Source organism: Gracilinanus agilis, chromosome 5 (genome assembly GCF_016433145.1).
Source record: "Gracilinanus agilis isolate LMUSP501 chromosome 5, AgileGrace, whole genome shotgun sequence".
Taxonomy (NCBI): Eukaryota; Metazoa; Chordata; class Mammalia; order Didelphimorphia; family Didelphidae; genus Gracilinanus; species Gracilinanus agilis.
In genome coordinates, this window is record NC_058134.1 from 162,785,016 (window position 1) to 162,804,537 (window position 19,522).

The following is a 19,522-nucleotide window of genomic DNA, read 5'->3' on the forward strand; positions in this document are numbered from 1 at the left end:
GAAAGGAAAGGAAAAAAGGAAATGAAAGGAAAAAGGAAAGGAAAGAAAGGAAAGGAATGGAAAGGAAAGGAAAAAAGAAAGAAAAGGAAAGCAAAGGAAAGGAAGAAAAAAGAAAAGAAAGGAAAAAAAGAAAAGAATTTCTAGTCTCAAGTTTACATTCCATCAATGGAGTCATCTATCATAGGAATTATTTTAATGTACAGGTTAGACTAGATGTTTTCCGAGGTCTCTTTTGACTCAGAAATTCTGTAATTTTATGTATATACATATATATATATGTATGTATAATATTAATTTAAAAATATTGAAGCACTAGAGTTTAAATTTAGGCTAGAAAGAACCCTATGGGTCTTCTAGTACATTTTATATGTTACTTAGTTTTTGAGCATGAATAGTTAGGCTAATATAGAACCCTTTACCTCCCTGGCCATTTGAGTGGTTAAGTCTCCTTTGATTATCAGCATCTCTAAAACTGGTGAGATGATTGTGTCCACTGTGCTCCTAGCTGTTGTTCCCACTGTGGATGCCACCACTATCAACCACCACAGCATGGAATCCTGAGACAGAGCTTGTTAACACAGTTTCAGTTCATGGTATCCACACGGGGTGCCATAGCACAAAGCACTACTAAAGGATGCTCAGGCTCACCAGTTTAAAGCCACAAGCAGCCAATCAAAGAAGGCTATACTACCTGTGGTCAGGGTTCCATGTTAAGTAAATCAGGCATACTTAAAAGCTAGGTAACATAAAGATAAATAAAATCCCAGAGAAAGGATAAATAGCTTGCCCAAGGTCTCACAGGCAATACATGGCAAAGCCATGATTGAAATTGAGGGTCTCTGATTCTATATCCAGTCCACTCTCTAACTTACTATCTGTTGCTTCTGAAGTTATGGTTCATTTGCAAAAGGATTAGGCTAAGAATATGCTGGAACTTACAGTGTCTCTTGAGAGCACATTGTTAAATTTCCAGCATGCACATTATAACTTGGAAATTGATAAATGCCACAAATCAAGGCTTAAATTATTTTTAGAGGATTGTCAAACTTTAGTAAATGTTGGAGAAAGTTTTAATGTATATTAAACTCAAAAATGTTTTCTTAGTAATTTTTTTTAGTGTCAGATGTGAAATATTTAGCAGCCCATGACTGATCAGACTGACTAATTATCTTTATGAATAAGCTTTCCTTAAATATGGCTGTTAGAACACAATAGATATTTTTAATTATAATGATAATTATAAAAAAATTAAAAGGTGAATTTATTTTAAATACCATATAACAAAAGAGATGGTTGGTAGAGAGTTACCTGAAGAGAATGCCCAGCAGGACTTAGGCTAAACCTAAATGTTTCGTTGAATGAAGGTTCCCGATCATGCCTACAAACTCTTGTCTTTTTCTTGATAACTCTTTTTTGGGTAGAAATGTTGACTACATACAGCTTCACATATAAATCTGCCAATAAGAATTCTTTGTTATAAGACCATCACTTTCATATTTGACCAATAGTACAAAGACATATTTATTTTTGAAAAATAGCATTGTACATTGTGCAAAAGTAAATTTTCTCATATCAACTTCACAGTAACTCTGCAAGGTAAATAATACTATCACTATCCCCATTTTACAGATAAGAAAACAGAGATTTTGAGAAGTTAAATGAAAATGACTTGCTTATGGTCATGCAACCAGTAAATATCAGATATAATATTAAAAACTACAATTTCCCCTGACTCCTTGTCCAAATTTTTTTCTACTATAATATCTACCTCTTTTATTTCTTTCTTTATTTGCCTGTGAATATAAAAGAATTGCCAAAAAATATTACTCAGGCAAGTAAATAAACGTTCCACTATCTTGGTTTGGAATTTAAAATTTTAATTATATTTTGCTTGAATTTTGCATGGAACCTATAATCTTATAATTTACTATTAGAAAACTTAAGTTTTGAGGTTATTCCACGTTTCTCATAAAATACATTTTCAGTTTTAGTAGGTATTTGTCTATGTGCCTCTAAATATCAATAAATAAAATAAAAGCTATATTTTCCATTTAATCAGACTAATAATTTTTATTGTCTGATTTTTGGATGTTTAGTGTCACATTATTATGCTAAAATGTCTTTTGTGAAATATATATTAACCTGTTTCATTATAAAATAAATACCTGGTAAATGATCAGGTGATTTAAATTTGTAAGTTATATTTCTGCACTGAAGGATCTCAACTATTAGCTGTTCTCCATCTGTTTTCATTTCCTTCTTCAGGGCAATCTTGATTTCTCCCATAACTTGAGTTTTAGCTGGAATAGGAAACACACAAATGTAAAGAAAATGTAATTTCTTTCATGAATATATACTTGAAATGAATTGGATTACATTAGAGATCAGTCAAACATAATTCCCAGGCATAGGTCAGTCAGTAACTTCTAGAAAATATGAGTATGTTTACTTATAATTAATCCTTTTCATAGAAAGCAACTTTTATACCAAGAAAACCATTTGACATTTTATTCCTGTTCCATGTAACTGAAGTGTTCCAAAGACAAGAGGTAAAACATGTATTCCCAGGGATATTAAGGACATCAAAGACAGAAAGTGAATTAAGTCTCAAACAGAAAGCAAGTTAGCTCAATGAATATGCGCTTTCTAGGTAATCCTTGGGTCCTTGCATCACAGTGGAAGCTATCCAGGTCACACACTCTTGACATTTCTTTTTGGCTAGGATATGGGTAGAGAAACTTTGACAAGGAAGTGTGAATGGCAGAGTAACTGTCAGGATTGAGGAGTGGAAATTATTGCAGACTGTATGTATATGGATTATTGCCATCACTTTTTGTGTGTGTTTGCACTAGAATTCAGGTAATTAGCTGCTTTCAGAATTTGATATTTTTTTTTACTGAGTTAATCAGCTATTTGACTTGAGTAACCTTGATATTTTGAGTTTTAAAGAAACAGTCATATATTCTTGAACAGTTTGTCTTTATATTGTATCCTTTCTCTGGTAGCAAATACCAACATTCAAATGGAAAATAAGTAATTTTCCATGGTCTTCCAGTTTATTATAAATTTGTGAACAGTACAACTTTTTCAGATGTAAATCATGATCACACAGTGGCCAAACATAGGAAACATTTGAAATATCACTATCAAAATATTTTGGAGAGAGCTAGAGAAAACAGGGAGCACTCACCACTCACATGGAAGAGAGAACAAGAGAGGCATTACCCAAAATTTACATATAATCACATAAAAGACAAAGGTAAACAGAAAGGAAAAAGGAATTTTGGGGCAAGAGAAGAATTCTGGGAAATGAAGTCTAAAGTATACAACATTTCCACTTACACAGTCATTCATCCATTCTGAATTTATCTTGGTATATAGGGCAGTGGTTCCCAAACTTTTTTGGCCTAGTGCCCCCTTTCCAGAAAAAATATTACTTAGTCCACTGGAAATTAATTTTTTAAATTTTAATATCAATTAATTGGAAAGATAAATGCACCTGTGTCCACCACCGCTCTACTGGATCACTGTAGCACCCACCAGGGGGTGGTAGCACTCACTTTGGGAATCACTGGTATAGGGTATGAGATGTTGATCTAAACCTAATCTCTCCCATACTATTTTTCCAATTTTCCCAGCAGTTTTTTCAAATAGTCATATTATTAAAGTTATTAGAGATTTCTAGCTATACAATTTTTGTTACCCTTTTATTCTTGAATTAATGAACACCAGTAGAGAATGCAACTTTACAAATTAGAAATATATATATGCCAGTTGGGAAGCTAGTAGTTATTTTTACTTGAATGATAAACAGATGTGTTTATAGAGTAAGGGTTTGACTATCCAAATTGTGTGTTGCCTTATTACTTCATAGGCATTATTCAGATTCTGAAATTTTTTTTCTTCTTTAGAAGTCATTTCATTTTCTAGGATCTACTTTCTCAATGTGAAATATCAAAGAAAGTGAAGATCTATCAAATGAGCTCTTAAATTTGGGCTGACAAGTTGGCACAATAGATATATAGTGATGAACTTTGATTCAAAGAGGCTTGAATTAAAATTCAGTCTTAATTACTCCCTAGCTCTGTGATGCTGGGCAAGCCCCTTGATCTCTTTCTAACCTTCAGCTTTTTCATTTGTAAAATGAGGTTAATAATAACACCTATATTCACAGGCTTATTGATAATAGTGAAGTCTAGAGAGGATATCTTTGACGAAGATATGAGGAGTAAATAGGTAGCCTTTAATAAACAATATTCTATAGCATATGACATCATTTTTGGTTCCATAGTTTATCTGATTATGAAGAGAATTTAAGATCCAAGTATGTTTATTCTTTGTATTTTACAAAATCAGATTTGATTGAGTAGTACAAGATATCATTTTAAGGTTCCCCTTTCCAACAAGATGTCTTCAAAGTGTATAGTTAGAAAATATTGAAACCTTTTGAACTACATTTCCCAGAATTCCTTTTGATCTCTCCACCATGTTGCATGGTCAAATTTTGTATATAGTTTGCTGTAGGTGCTTCTTTTTCCTCTTTTTCCCACATGGGGGGGCTGAGGAAGGTAGCTTTTTGGTATAGATTTCTTTATGTTAGTTATTATTAATAAATCTTATTAAATATAATACTTAGAATATTGGATATTCATTTTGAAACTCACAAAAGTGACATCAAAATCATACAAAATTCATTGTCATATTTAATAATAGCTTTGCTCACTGAGTCATTACAATCATCTAATACACACGATATAAATTCATATATTCAATTAAGTTTTCTGATGCCATCATGGAAAATGTCTAGTGAAGAGTGCACATGTAAGAGCTACTTACTAGATGCTGTTTGCTAAAGCAAAACCTTTTAGTTGTCACCATTTGTGGATGAAATTAGACTGTCATCCCAGAACTAAAATATTACATAATCTTTCATAGGAATTTGACTACTATCCAGAGGAAAAAACAAATGATTGAAGAATACCCCAGACCATGATAGAAACTTGTATGCACAATGTAATAGTACTAATCTTTGTGCCCTTACAACTTAGAGAGACACTGAAAATGGACAATGTGTTTGCTGGTCCCAGAATTTCATAGAAGATAATGCACTGCAATGCCTTTAGGAAATTGTATTTTTAATGATTCTAAGAAATGAAAGGCAATTTTTAAAACATCTATATACTTTGTGTCATATAGCTTAATGACAAAGATTAATCACTATTTTTTTCATAAGAATTGAACCTTGGGATCATTGAAATGAAAATGTGGAGATGCATGCTGCAACAAATGAAAAATGAGGTAATAGTGGAAAGGATGTTATCAGAGAACTTTATGATCAGCAAAAAATGAGATGAGCCCAAACCAATAGGGAACATTTGTGTACTATTGGTATACTCACAATTTCAAGAGAATGTTCTTCCCATGTTGAGTGGAATCCTTTTATTCCCCTACCAATAACACTCTTATCCCAACCCCATTCATGGCAGACTTAAGAGAGGACAGAGATAAGTGTCAAAAGTAGAGCAGGAATGAATATTGTTAGATGCAATTATCAGAAGGGACTACCTTGACCTCATTGACCTTACGGCAATTTTTTTTAAAGAAAAAGCCATACATTTATCATTGCTCAGAAGATGGAAAGAAGTTCGTTTGGTATCATAAGCAACAATTTACTGTTTTCCACATAAATCTTCCCTTGCCTCCAAGGCTCATGATCTGTGTGCATCCTCAACCTAGGGAAGCCAAACACTACTTTACCACATTCAAGGTTCCAGCTTAGAATTGGTGCATGACTGATGCCAGACAGTATTAGGGACCTCCAGTAGGGCCTCAACCAATCCTTTGCCTAAAGGCTGTGACCAGGAGGGGAGAAGGGGAAGAACTGGACCCTTAAAGAAGGGTAGAGATCTAGGCTCCACAAATAAGGATTTTAATATTGTTGCTGAGAAGAAGGTGGGGAATCATCAATAGATTAAATAAAAGTCAAATCAAGTCCAATTTCAAGAATCACTTCCCAGTTTCTGCTTTATTTCTTTCATTCCCAAAGCATCTTTTCAGAAGGGGGATGGGTGGGAGTGGAATGAGTTCCCTGTTGTGTCCAGGGCCAGCCTGCTCTAGGGAAGGGAGAGAAACTAGCCTAGACAACATAATTTGAGTTCTTAGATGTCCAGTAGAAGAGTCCATGCTTTTATAATCTCTGGAATCTTGCCACCCACAGAGCCTTTGATTTAATTATACTTTAATCACTTTTATCTCATCACTACTCCAAAGTCACTTCTCCAATTGCCACTTAATCTTATCTTAGTAGATTAGTCTTTCCTAACAATTGAAATGCTTCTACCTTTATTAAAGACACTTCTTGCTACTGTAGTAGTTATCTTTATTTTAAAATCAACAATGTTTTTTACTCTACTGAGTAAAAAACTGAGTTACTCACTGAGGAGAGTATCTAATCCTTCAGATCACAGATCCATGGAAGTTATATATGAATGACGCATTGAGAAAAAATTAAAGGTACATGAAATCCCAGAAAATAAGGATAAATTTGCCCTAAACTAATTGTCATTATAACCAGGAAATATCTTGTAGGAGGGGAATTCTTAGCATGGTTCATAAAACAAAGTTTTTAGGAACCTCCAGAAAACTGCAAACTCAGTATCTTGTTTTGTACAAAGTAGTTGCATAATAAATCACAATCAGTGAGTTAATGAATGGAACCTTTTTGTACCATCTATAAAGTTTTATTTTATTGTCTTTTATGGCATCATTGCTTGTCTCTCTATGGAAATAAGAGCAGAAAGGGAGACTGACCAAAGATACATCACAAAGAGCCATTCAGGTGATATTTGTGTGGAAAATTTCTGACTATAGTTCCTAAACAAAGGTTTTGATAAGACAGGTTGTATAATAGATTCTGTTTTCTTCTCCATGGACCACCCTTTATTGTCATGTCTGCCCCAAACTCTATTTGTACAACCTGATTCTGTTATTTTCTTGTGAATTTTCCTAATATTTTAAGACAAAAAAACATTGGAACATTCAAAGTGTGAAATTATCATACAAGGTTATAGAATCAGAGTATTATAAAATTAGTTTGCAACTCTTTTTGAACCTATACACAAAGTATGAATCTTTTCTACCACTTCATCAATAAAAAATTAACTAGCTTTCACTAAAAGAATATAAAGAACATAAAAGAATTCTGCATGCAGAAACTCATTATAGATTTAGGCAGCCTATATCTTTTCTGGACAAATCATAATGAACTTTTTTTGTTGTTTTAAAAAGCTCAAATTGATGTGACCTTAATTTCTATTTAATACAAGTTCTTTCCCTTGAAGCCTAGCATAAAAGGTATGATATTCCTTTCACCTTTTGATAGTCCTTAATGAACTCTCACTACCTCCTTCCCACACCAGCCTGAATGTCTTTTCTTCTCCAAGATAAATATCATGCAAATCTTTTATCTAATCTTAATATGATGTATGTAGCTTTAATTCTCAGCATTCTGTTTGCTTGATAGAATGCTGTCCTCTGGACCCCATTTGCCTTTTCTGAAATCATCCAGAACTGGACATAACAAGATAAAAAAAATTAGTGCACAAGTAGTCTCATAAATTCTTAATATCAAAACCCCCTTTTATACATGAGTAAGCTGAATTCTGGTAAAGCGTAGGAATATGATCATACAATAAGTGGCAGATAATTTTCAAATCCAGATTCTTTCATTCAAATTCTAAAGTTTTCTTGATTATACAGAAATGCCTGGATTGTTAGGTGTTACAGTAAAAAGCACCAAGCTTGGAGTCAGAAAGCAGATAGTCACTATGTATCCATAGAGAAACCAATTATAAGATTCAGTATTCATAGTTGTAAAATGGTAATGTTAATAGTACCTACAACAGTGAACTATTATGAGGATCAAATCAAATATACTATCATCTTAAAGCACTTAATGAATGTAAGCTATACTTATTATTATTATTATTATTATTATTATTATACCTTTGTCTCTTATATTCAAGTTGTGGTTTGATGATAACCCCACTGACTTGGGAACCCCAACTAACATTAATGTATTTAAGCAAAATATTGTTGTAGGAAAATAGCTTGGTATACTTAATACATTTTTTTCTTTTTTACATTTTAAACTTGACAGATTTGTCTAAAGAAACAAGGAAAGGAAGACTACAATAAAATATGTCTCTATTTCCTTGTTTTCTAAATCAAACTAATATGAGACTGGTAATATCATTCTTGATTGTCTTTTAGTCCATGTTTATGGACCATACATTCATGTGAACTTAGTCATAGAGTCCTATTTTCCTGAAAAGAACTCTTAAATCAATCATTATTATTTAAATCCCTTTCTAAAATGATAGCCTCTTAAACACTCACATTAATGAAAATTTCCCAATACTTCCTCAGTGTCTAGACTTTAGGTATCTGATAAAATAAAAAATCAAATATAGCATTATCCCAAACCTTATTGGCTTAAATATATTTTTTATTTTGGGTTTCCACTATCACTTTTTCTTATATTAAAGATATTTAAAGATATTAGCTTTTTGTGGTTACTTTGGTTACTTAACCAAGGCCTTGGTATTTCTTGAATGAAAGTCCTTCTAACTGTAGATATTTATATAGCATTGTTTTTTTTTAATTTAAGTACAGAACTTCACAGTTTTTTCTAATAAATTTCATTTTGATACTTTCATTCAACCCTTGTAACTATCTGAATCTATAGGAAGATATTTTCAGGTCTCACATGTATCTAAAGTATTAACTATTTCTCCTAGTTTGGTGCCATCAGCAAATTGGATGTGTTGACTGTTTCTTCAATTAAGTTAGAGATAAAATGTTGAGCATCACAAGACCAAGGAGAGATTTATTTTTTTTTCCGTACTCTTTGTGGAGGAAGATTTGCAGGTAGTTTTTGATGTATTGATTAATAATCTTTGGGTCAAGACATTTAGTCCATTCCTAATCAACCTAGCTCTAAATCTGTCATCCAATCCATTTAGTTTGTCAAAAAAAGAATTTAATAAAAGCTATTACTGGGCTAAATACTAGTCATACAAAGAAAAGCCAAAACACAGCCCCTGATTTTAAGGAGCTCACATTCTAATGGGAGAGAAAAACATCAATATAACCACATATATCTCCTATACACATACAGACATATATATATATATATATATATATATAAACATATATATGCATATATTTATATCTCAGGTATATATATCTCCTACCTGGAAAGGAAAAAATAAGATAGTTTGGGGAGGGCTTTGAATGGTAAACTGAGCATATTATATTTTATGCAGGATCCACTGGAATTACTGTGTGTGTTTATGGAATTGGAAGTGTGTGACATTTCATACTGATGCTTTAGGAAAATATGTTTTGGAAACTCAGTGGAGGATAGAGTATGATCCAGAGATCCTTGAGGCAGAAAACTAACCAGAAGGCTATCATCATCTAGGTTTTAGGTGTCTATTCTAGAAGGATAGTTATGTGAGTTTAACAAAGGGGACTTGAATGAGAAATGGTTTAAATGTGGCAATAAAGAAAACAATTGATTGATTATATATGGTAAGTGAGACTGGAGAATCAAGGGCACCAAGGTTCTGAGCCTGAGTGATGGGAGTTTGGTTGTACCTTTAATAATAATAGTAAAATTTTGAAGAGGGGTGGCTTAGTGGGGGATAAAAAATTACAATAATTCTTTCTTAGACATGTTGAGTTTAAGGTACCTATGGAATATCCAATTCTACATGTCCAATTCAAGACCATAAATCAGGAGAGAGGATGTTCCATAGGAATCTTATGTATAGAGATAATAGCTGAACCCATAAGAGCTGATGAGATCACCAAATGATATAGGATGTAATATAAGAAAGGAGGATCAAGAGAGAGCCTTGGATGATAGCCATGGTTAGTGGATATAACCTGGGTAAAGATATATCCAAGTTGAAGAAGAAATAATGGTCAGACATCTAGAAAGGGAATTAGGGAATAATATCACAAAAACAAAGAAACAAATAAGCATATGAACTAAACAAACTGGAGAATGAAGAGTACCCAGGAGAATAAGGTTATAATGTCAAAGACTTTAAAGAGTCCAAGAAGGAAGAAGACTTAGGGGAAAGTCTATTACATTTGTAAAAATTCAATAGTAACTTTGGAAAGAAAAGTTTCAACTGAATTATGATGTTGGAAGATAGACTGGTGGATTAGAAACAAAGAAAAGGAGAGAAAATGAAGGTATTTTTTGGAAATGACTTTCTCAAGAGGTTTAATTGAGAAAGCAGAAGAGAGAGAGAGTGAAATATGCTGATAACTAATCAGAATGATCAGCAAGTGAGGATTTTGGGTTTGGTTTGGTTTGGTTTTGTAAATTTTGCTGCTCTCCAAAAAAGGTATGGAAAATGGGAAGGAAAAGTGCACATTATTGTGCACTTACTGAATTTTGATATAAATTTTTCAAAAAGGTATATATATCTGGCATATTGGTCAATCTGATAGATATGTGGTGGTACCTCAGAGTTGTTTTAATTTGCATTTCTTTAATCAAGAGAGACTTAGAACATTTGTGATTGTGAATAGCTTTGATTGCTTCATCTAAAAATTGTTATTCATATCCTTTGACTATTTGTCCACTGGGGAATGATTTGTATTCTCCAGTTTTTTAGGTTGGGGGGAGTTCTGGATTTGTATTGAACTGAAATTGGCTCCTCTGCTCTCTTACTTGTTCTCTCTTGCTCTCTCTCTCTCTCTCTCTCTCTGTGTGTGTGTGTGTGTGTATAAAACTGATTAGGTGTAAAAGTGATTAAAGGTTAAAAGACCACCTACAATACTGTTGTAATAATCTCACTATTAAATTTAGTACATGGACAATTGAGATTTCTTTAGTATTCCTCGTATAATTTTTATTGTGATTTGATGCCCTTTGGAAGTTCTTCCTTCACCTACCAAATTATATTATTACAATCTTATATAATTTAATATTTTTCTTTACATTGAGATATACACATAATGTTAGATTTACTTTGATTAATAAGTAGGAACTCCTCTTCAGGGAATTAAATTTATTTTCAGCCTTTGTTTAGAAATTATTTTATCTTTTTCTTATCTTGTTTAAACTAGCTAAAGTAGGTCCATACAAATGTTTCCTTATATAATGTTGTACTTCCTTTGGTTTTTAGGAATCAAAGATAAACAAATAAGCAAATAAAAACAAAATAACAACAAAAATGATCTTAAAAATCCAATTGCTAATTTTTCACAATCACTTAAGGACTTAATTTCTCAAGACTAAAATGAATTTTATTTTTCCTGGGCATGAAGATGCTGCTTCAACAGACAAATCTACTTAATACAAAAGAGATATGTTTACTGTCATTCCAAGAATTCATAATAAAAAAAAGCAGTTATGCATCTAATGTATTTGCTACTCAAGTTACTCAAATTCTATTGCATAGTCTACAAATGTACAAAATCTTCAGTTCAGGCATCAAATTATGCATTTATTAAAATTTAAATGAAACCAAAATCTCTATGATTGGGACTTAGAAGCAATAAATTTACAGCTGAATAAATCTGTATGGTAAAAAAAAAACATTCATTTTTGCCATTTTCAGGGAATCAGAAGAGTCTTTTGTTACTCTTTTAAGTGTAATGCTCTGCTCACGGTAGTAGAAACTTTTGTGTCAACATGGAATCTAGAAACCCCAGACTTGTAGCCTAGTAAGAACTGATGAATCCCAAGTTTTAGGATTAGCTGATAAACTGGAGACTCCAAAGCTTGCACTAGTTCCCGGTTCCCATGAGAATCCACCCTGAAGGGAATCTCTGACTAGCAGTTTCAGACTGAATAATGGACCCTATGGTAAATGACAATCCCAGTTAGGTGGGGCTAAGCAAATGCTTAGTGTTTTCTTAGTTCAATAAGCAGCCTGTTAGTCTCATAAGCTGAAGGTCCCAAGTTCCACCCTCCAAAGTGGGATGTGGAAAAATAGGAGAATCTTCTAAGGCAAAAAGAAGCACTCTGCATTTGCTTAGTCCCACCTGACTGGGATTGTCATTTACCTTAGGGTCCATTATTCACTCTGAAACTACAAGTCATAGATTTCCCTTAGGGGTGGTTCTCTTAGGAATGGGGAACTAGTACTAGCTTTGGAGTCTCCAGCTTATCAGCTAGTCCTAAAACTTGGGGTTCATCAGATCTTACTAGGCTACAAATTTGGGGTTTCTAGATTCCATGTTGACACTTGCTTAGACATAGTAGTAAAGTCATAAGTAGGGTGTAGGAGCTAGGGCTTTGCCCATTATGCTATGAGGTTAGGTACAGCGATAACATTCATTCTATTTCCACAGGTATAAACAAGTGATCCTAACATCAAATTAGCAATAATAGTAGGTGTGCTCAGCTCCACTGGGCTCTAATGTCAGAGGGGAATTATATCCAACCCACCACCCCTTCATCTCCTCAGCTTTCCTTTCTCCCTTTCATATGGTGACCCTCCACTTTTCCCATGGAACATTGTGTCCTGACCTCTTAAGTTTCTCCTCATCATTGTCTCCCATATCTCCTCTCACCAAAAAAACAAAGAAAAAGGAAAACCCAGCTTAACTGAATTTCTATTAAAGTTTTGATCTGAGGGCCCTTTCTTTTGTGCTACTTGTCCTAGATAAAAGAATTGCTAATTAATTTATAATGAAGCAACATAAACACAATAGAGTAGCAGGAATAGTTGAGTAATTTATAAATAACTAAAGAATTATATAGGTCATCTATGCTTATCCAAATATTTCATCACTTAAATAAGAGTTCTTCATAGGAGTGTGGTCCTAAGACACTTTGACATTTAAAATATAGTGAGAGAATTCATTTTTATTAATATTAGTCTGGGTGATCTAAGGTTGGGATGAGGTAGTGGAATAAAGTAAAGTGTGGGTCAAAGAAATGTTGGAGCAAATTTGAAGGAACTCAGACTATTTTAATATTATATAATTTCTCCACCACATTATGTTCTTCATATAATATTTAGAGCAAAACTTAGGACATAAAATTCTTAGAATATCCCTAGATCTGGGCTTGAATCCTATCTCTGAAAATGTGTTTTGAAAAATGGCAAGGAAATATCAAATCACTTCTCCAATAAAAGGCTTTAATAGCCTTGGGGTGGAGAACTAGTTATGTTTTGGGAGGAATTATAGCATGACAGAAAGAGGAGTGGATTTGGAGTCAGATCCCAAATTCAAATGACTACCTGTGTAATCCTGGACATAAGATGTGTGTGTGTGTGTGTGTGTGTGTACATATATTTTGTCCAAATGGAAACTCACAAATTTGTAGCCTAGTAAGATCTGATGAACCCCCCAGTCTAGTTATTATAAGTGAAAACCCCAAGTCTGACCTTGTCACATGAGTTTCTCCCTGAGGGAAAGCCCAATTTCTGGAGTCTCAAACTAACAATAAAATTTTAAGGTAATTTAGGTGGAGCTAGCTAATCCCACAAAACCTTAAGTACCTTTTTGTCTCAATGGTTTCTCCCCTTAGGCCAAAGTCCTTCAACTAGGTAGCTAAGCCCTTGGCTGAATCTTTCCCTTTTGTGTCCATTGTGAAACATCAGTCTCCCCCTGATAATGCTGTCTAGGACTCTTCATTTTCTTTGTAGCCATTTTAAAGTCAATCAACTATACTCCCCAGTCCTCCATCCCCTAAATGGTATATAAGTCCCCAAACTTCTAGCCTGGTGTCACTCCAAGGGGTCAGTGGCCAGAGCAACCAGAGTCTTTGGGCTCTGTGTGAAGATCTTGAGGAAAGCGATGAGCCCCTTTCCTTAATTAAAGAGTGCTTTTTTCTGACTATTTAATAGTTCTGTGTTTTTTCCAGTTTGAAAATGTAAATGTACATGCATATTTAGTATAAATATATGCATGTAGATTTCTATACATAGGTATTTATATAGACATGTTTATATAGAATAACTTAGTAAGTAATCATTGTATTTATTTACTTGTTTGTTTATTTTTTGATCTTAGAAATCTTTTTATTAGCAGCTTTTACAAGGGCAGGAGGAGGGACAGTGGAGGTTGTGGGGCCAGCAAGCACAAAGAATAGCTCTCACACTCACTGAACACACCATAGGGAGATCAGTACCAGACCAAAAGGCAATCATTGTATTTAGCTAAGTAATTAGATAAGTAAAAATTGTACACAGGGACTCGGCATTCTATAAACACAAGACCCCAAACTATTTAGGGGAATGAGGCTTCTTTTTCTGACAAGAGATGGAATAACTGGAAAGTAGACAAGTAAAAAGAAATATCAATAGCAAACTAAGTGTCATAATAATTTCCAGACAGATAAATAATCAAAATATAATAGCTACTACTATAAAAATAAGAGATGAATGAAAAAACAATTAGTTTTTATAAAGTATGGATAAAAGTGGAAAATTCATTACTAGGCTATAATTATATGGTGAATTAACACAATTTTATTTAATTAAGTGTCCTTCTATAATGTTCAAATTGCTAAAGAGATATTAATTCCTTTTTTAAAAAGTCCATTATTATTAATTGTCTTTGTGTCAAAAATTACTACTAAATAGAGAAATACACATTATAACTATTTTAAGGTTTATTATCCCATATTTATATGTCTATAAAGGATGCTAAAAGATAGGAAAATTATTTTTCATGTGTTTATGAGAAGATACACAACCTAATTTATTACTGTCAGGTTTTTTAATTGATTCAATATTGTAGAAAATAATTTGGAATTATATAAGACAATTTACTCAAATTCCTACTCTTAAAACAATTATGTGATTACTCTGATTATATCCCTAGGAGATTACTGACAAGGAAAAGACTAGATGTAGAAAAATGTTCAAGAATCATTCTTTATGATAAAGGAAAACAAAGGCAATAAAATATATTCCCAATGATAGAGGGTTGGCCATAAAAATTATCACATATCATTGTAAGGGTATACTACTGAAATGAAATAGAAAATTGGAAGATGTCAATTGGTAAAGGGTGAAGAAAGAGGAATCAAAAGAATCATATATACATTAACTATAGAAATGCAAATCACTAAAGAAGATAATATGTGTAAAATAGTAAAGTTAATGAGATAGCATGAATAAATCTCACATGACAAAGCAAATGTGTAATTTGCAAACCTAACAACACCATGTAAATATTTATCATCAAGCATCAGCATCAACATGGAGAGATAACAAAGTGGTTCAAGATCCTAAACACAATTACTAGCCTAGTATAAAAGTTAAAAGGGATACAATCCTTTCATTTAATAACAAAATGTCTTCAAGGAACATTTTAAGATATGTTTCAATTGATAGATAGATGATAGATAAATACACAGTAGTTATATAAATTAAATAAAAAGAAAATACATGATGTAAGGTTGGGATTTGGACTTATAGCAAGTTATTGGGATTTATAGAAAGTTAGTGGGATTTATAGCAGTTAGTAAATGTAAGGTTGGTTAGAGAACCATGATCCCTCTGGGCCCCTTCCTACAACTAGCTGCAGCCCCCCACCTGAACCAGAGATACCCTGTTATCTAATTTAGCAGCTTAAGCAAACATTCTGGAGGGTCTATATAACTGCTGTAATCCTCCCTCCAGGCGTGGCTCACTCTAGTAATAAAGTATCTCCTCTGAACTTGCATTGTCTGTGGGTCTCCATTCTTGAGGTCTACAATTTGGAACCCTAACAACGGAAGGTAGTAAAGTCAAGGTTTTATTACTGGAAACTGGTGGCAAGACAAAATTCAACAAGAAGAAGATGTGAATGAGAAAAGTATCTGCTCCCCCTCCCAATTTCACTTTTTAAATCTATGCTTTTCCTTTATGCATCCTCTCAATCTCTCTCTATCTGTGTGTGTGTGTGCGCGCGCGCGCGCGCGCGCACACGCGCATGCGCACGTGCATGCGTGCACACACACGTGTGTCTGTCTGTCTGTCTGTCTCTGTCTCTGTCTTTATCATTTACAAATGTGAAAAAGTTCTCAACAGATCTTTAGCTAGTAAAACTCCCAGCAAATTAACTCAGCATTTTGCACAGAAATGTCAGTCTCTGATCTGATAAAATCTTTGTATTCAAGGTAGTCACTGGCATGCCTCATTATTCCTTTTCTGTGCTTGAAATAAATAAGTTAATTTAAAAGTATTCATTATTGACAATGGATTTTATGTGAAGTAAAAGCAGGTTAAAGAACTGAAAATGGAATTTTGAAAAAAAAATATACAGAAGCAGTCGCTGAGAACAGAATTGGGGAAGGGAGAATTGGAGAGATACACATTTTTGTAGCTTTCCTTTGTCTTAGAATCAGTATTAAATATTGTATTGAGTGGTAAGGGTTAGGCAATTAGGGTTTAGTGACTTGATCAGGGTCACATACTAGAAAGTGTCTGAGAACAGATTTGAACCCAGGCTCTGGCCTGGCTCTCAATCCACTGGGCCACTAGATGTCACTTGTTTCCTCCATTTTTAAAGTGATAATTTTCCCTCTGCTTCAATTCAAGTTATCATGTACATTTAGAGAATGTCTAATCAGGGAACATATGCTACAGGATACCTGAAATCTTTCGGTATTCTGTCCTGCCATCTATCCTCAGTTTCCTTGGCCATAACCTCTTACTTAGGGGGAAGGGTAAAACATTACTGTCATTAATCCTGCCTCCCAGTATATCTTTCCTAAGAGATTAGTTCTCACACACATGCATGTTGCTCCTCTAAATTACAAGTTGATTTTCGCAGTGAAGGCTCAGAACCCTACCCTGTATGGGGCGGTAGGGGTGCAGTCCAAGATGATCTGAAAAGAAATAGTTTCCTACATCTAAATAGCCTTCCTACATCTAAAGTACCCAGAGAAATATTTCTTGAAAACTAACTAGCTTTGTGATCACCAGAAAGCTATTTGAAATCTGAGACTATTTTCTTAACTCTAATACTTCAACTATCTATATGAAGTAATTTTGAGAAAAGTGCTTGGAAAATGTCAAATTTTCATTTGAGTAAAATATACTATTGCTGTTCTACTCTTTTCTTTTCCAACTATATTGGAACTACCTTAAGCTGAACATATAAAGTGACTAAGAATTCTTTGGAGACTTATGCTGCTACTTATGCAACTGAAAAACATTTTCTCTGGAGGTATGTTTGGAGTGCAATTGTGCACTATTGTCAATAGAATGAAATACTACTCTCTTGGGAAGGAAGAAAGAGGAATCCTGCTTTTTTACAAAGTTTGAATCACATCCTAAGTAGACATAGTAGAAGGAACTCTATGTGATTAGATTTCATGTTTATTCTTTCTTGCAATTTATCCTGTATGTGTGGTTAAATTGTAAATCAGAAAGATGTCCTTTTGCTAAGGCTGTCACCTTAAATTTGTCCTGGAAGTCAAGCTTTGTTCATGGGGTTTCTAGAGGGGTTACCAGTTCTATAACCCTATAAAACCAAATATCTTTTGACTGACCACACTGATGTCCCTCTTGAGAATGAGATATTGTAAAAGTTCTGACAAAACTACTTCTTTGTTGGCAAATACAGTATGTTGACCAAGACTTGTTCGCTCTACTTGACCATATGATTAAAATTTTTAATCCTATCTATATTTGTAGTACAACTCAAACCAAGCTTTCTCAATGAAGCTTTGATTATTTTATCTAACATGGCCATTTTCTCTCTCTTTGATGCTTACCTTCTGTTTTAGAATTGCTACTACTATATGGGGTTCCAAGGCAGAAGAGTGGCAAGGGCTAGGCAATTGGGCTTAAGTGAATTGCCCATGGTCACAGAGCTAGGAAGTGTCTGAGATCAGATTTGAACCCAGAGTCTCTTCTCTCCAGACCAATGAGCCACCTATATGCCCCTACCATGTCTCTTCTCTAAACTTTTATGGCATTGATGGCATGTTTTACACTTAATATACCATTTCCAATTGTTTGCTTGCTTTCATTTTATTAGCTCATTTCTTTTATTTTTTATTACACGTAGAAATATTTTTTTGTATTTGCTTGCTGACCTTCTGCAATCCCAATTCTTTTCTTCCCTCTGTCCCCTCCCTCTTCCCCAGAAAGCAAATAATCTTCTAAAGGTTATTCTAGTGTTTTCATGCAATACAAATTTCACTATTCTTCATGTTGTAAAAGAAGACATATATTGTACATATAAGAAAAAACTCATCAAGGAAATAATGCAAGGAATGACATGGTTCAGTTTGGATTTGTATTCTGACAGTTTGTTTTATGGCTGTCTTTAGGATTTCTCATATGAGTCCCTTGGTGTTGTCTTAGGTCCTTGCATTGCTGATATTCGTGTAGTCATTCATTGTTGATCTCCATACAATATTCTCCTGGTTGTGCTCACTTTATTTTGCATCAGTTCATACAAGTCTTTCCAAGTTCTGAAATCATCCCATTCATTGTTTCTTATGGTATAATAATATTCTGTCACAACCATATGCTATAACTTGTTTAACCATTCTCCAATTGACAGACTTTGCTTCATTTTCCATTTTTTTTGTTGCCACAAAGAGAGCTTCTATAAATATTTTTTAACACATGTCATTTTCCCTTTTCTATTATTTTTTAGGGCTACAGACCTAGTAGTGACATTGCTGATTCAAAAAATATGCATAGTTTTATAGCCTTTTCATTATAGCTCCAAATTATTCTCCAGAATGGATGTATCAATTCATATCACCATAAAATGTATTAGTGTTCCAATTTTCCTATATCCTCTCCAAAATTTATTATTTTCCTTTTTTTGTCATATTATCAATCTGATAAGGGTGAGATAGCATCTAAAAGTTGTTTTAATTTTCATTTCTCTAATCAAAAGTGATGAGTATTTTTTCATATGATTATAGATGTTTCTAATTTCTTCATCTGAGAACTACCTGTTCATATTCTTTGACTATTTATCATTTGGAAAATTACGTCTGTTCTTATAACCTAGCTTAAAACTCTACATAGAAAAGAGGGATTTGTCAGAAGTTCTGGCTATCAACTTTTTCCCCAGTTATTTCTTTTCCTTCTAATCTTGGTTGCATTGGTTTTATATATGCAAAATCTTTTTAATTTAAAGTAATCATAATTATCCATTTTACTCCTGGTAATGTTTTCTGTTTCTTATTTGGTCATTAATTCTTCCCTCATACATAGATTTGGTAGGTAAATAAATAAATAAATATTAAAATAGTATTCCATTTATTTGTTTATGACAGTGATGGGCAAACTATGGCCTGTGGACCTGTTGTGGGCTTCTGAAATGTTCTATCTGGCTGAGATATTATTCCTAATCTGATGAATATAATGAGTAGGATGCAGTACAATGAAACTTCGAAAGAATTGCCTTAGAAACAGACTGACAGATGAGCATTTATTTTTCTTTGGCCCCCTCTTTAAAAAGTTTGTCCATCACTAGTTTATGGTATACTCTTTATTTCAAGATCATGTATTCTTTTTTATTTTAT

The 19,522-nt window shown here is 33.5% G+C and overlaps 1 protein-coding gene across 1 annotated transcript in view; it reads right to left on the bottom strand.

The window, feature by feature from the left end:
• The window catches only part of PCLO (piccolo presynaptic cytomatrix protein), a 555,993-nt gene that overhangs the window by 3,131 nt on the left and 533,340 nt on the right, over positions 1-19,522 (bottom strand). Inside the window, exons 23-24 of the mRNA XM_044677248.1 lie at positions 2,166-2,300; positions 1,309-1,454 (exon numbers count right to left, since the gene is read on the bottom strand). Of these exons, the coding sequence (XP_044533183.1) occupies positions 1,309-1,454; positions 2,166-2,300 (281 nt within the window). The remainder of the gene's footprint in view (positions 1-1,308; positions 1,455-2,165; positions 2,301-19,522) is intronic.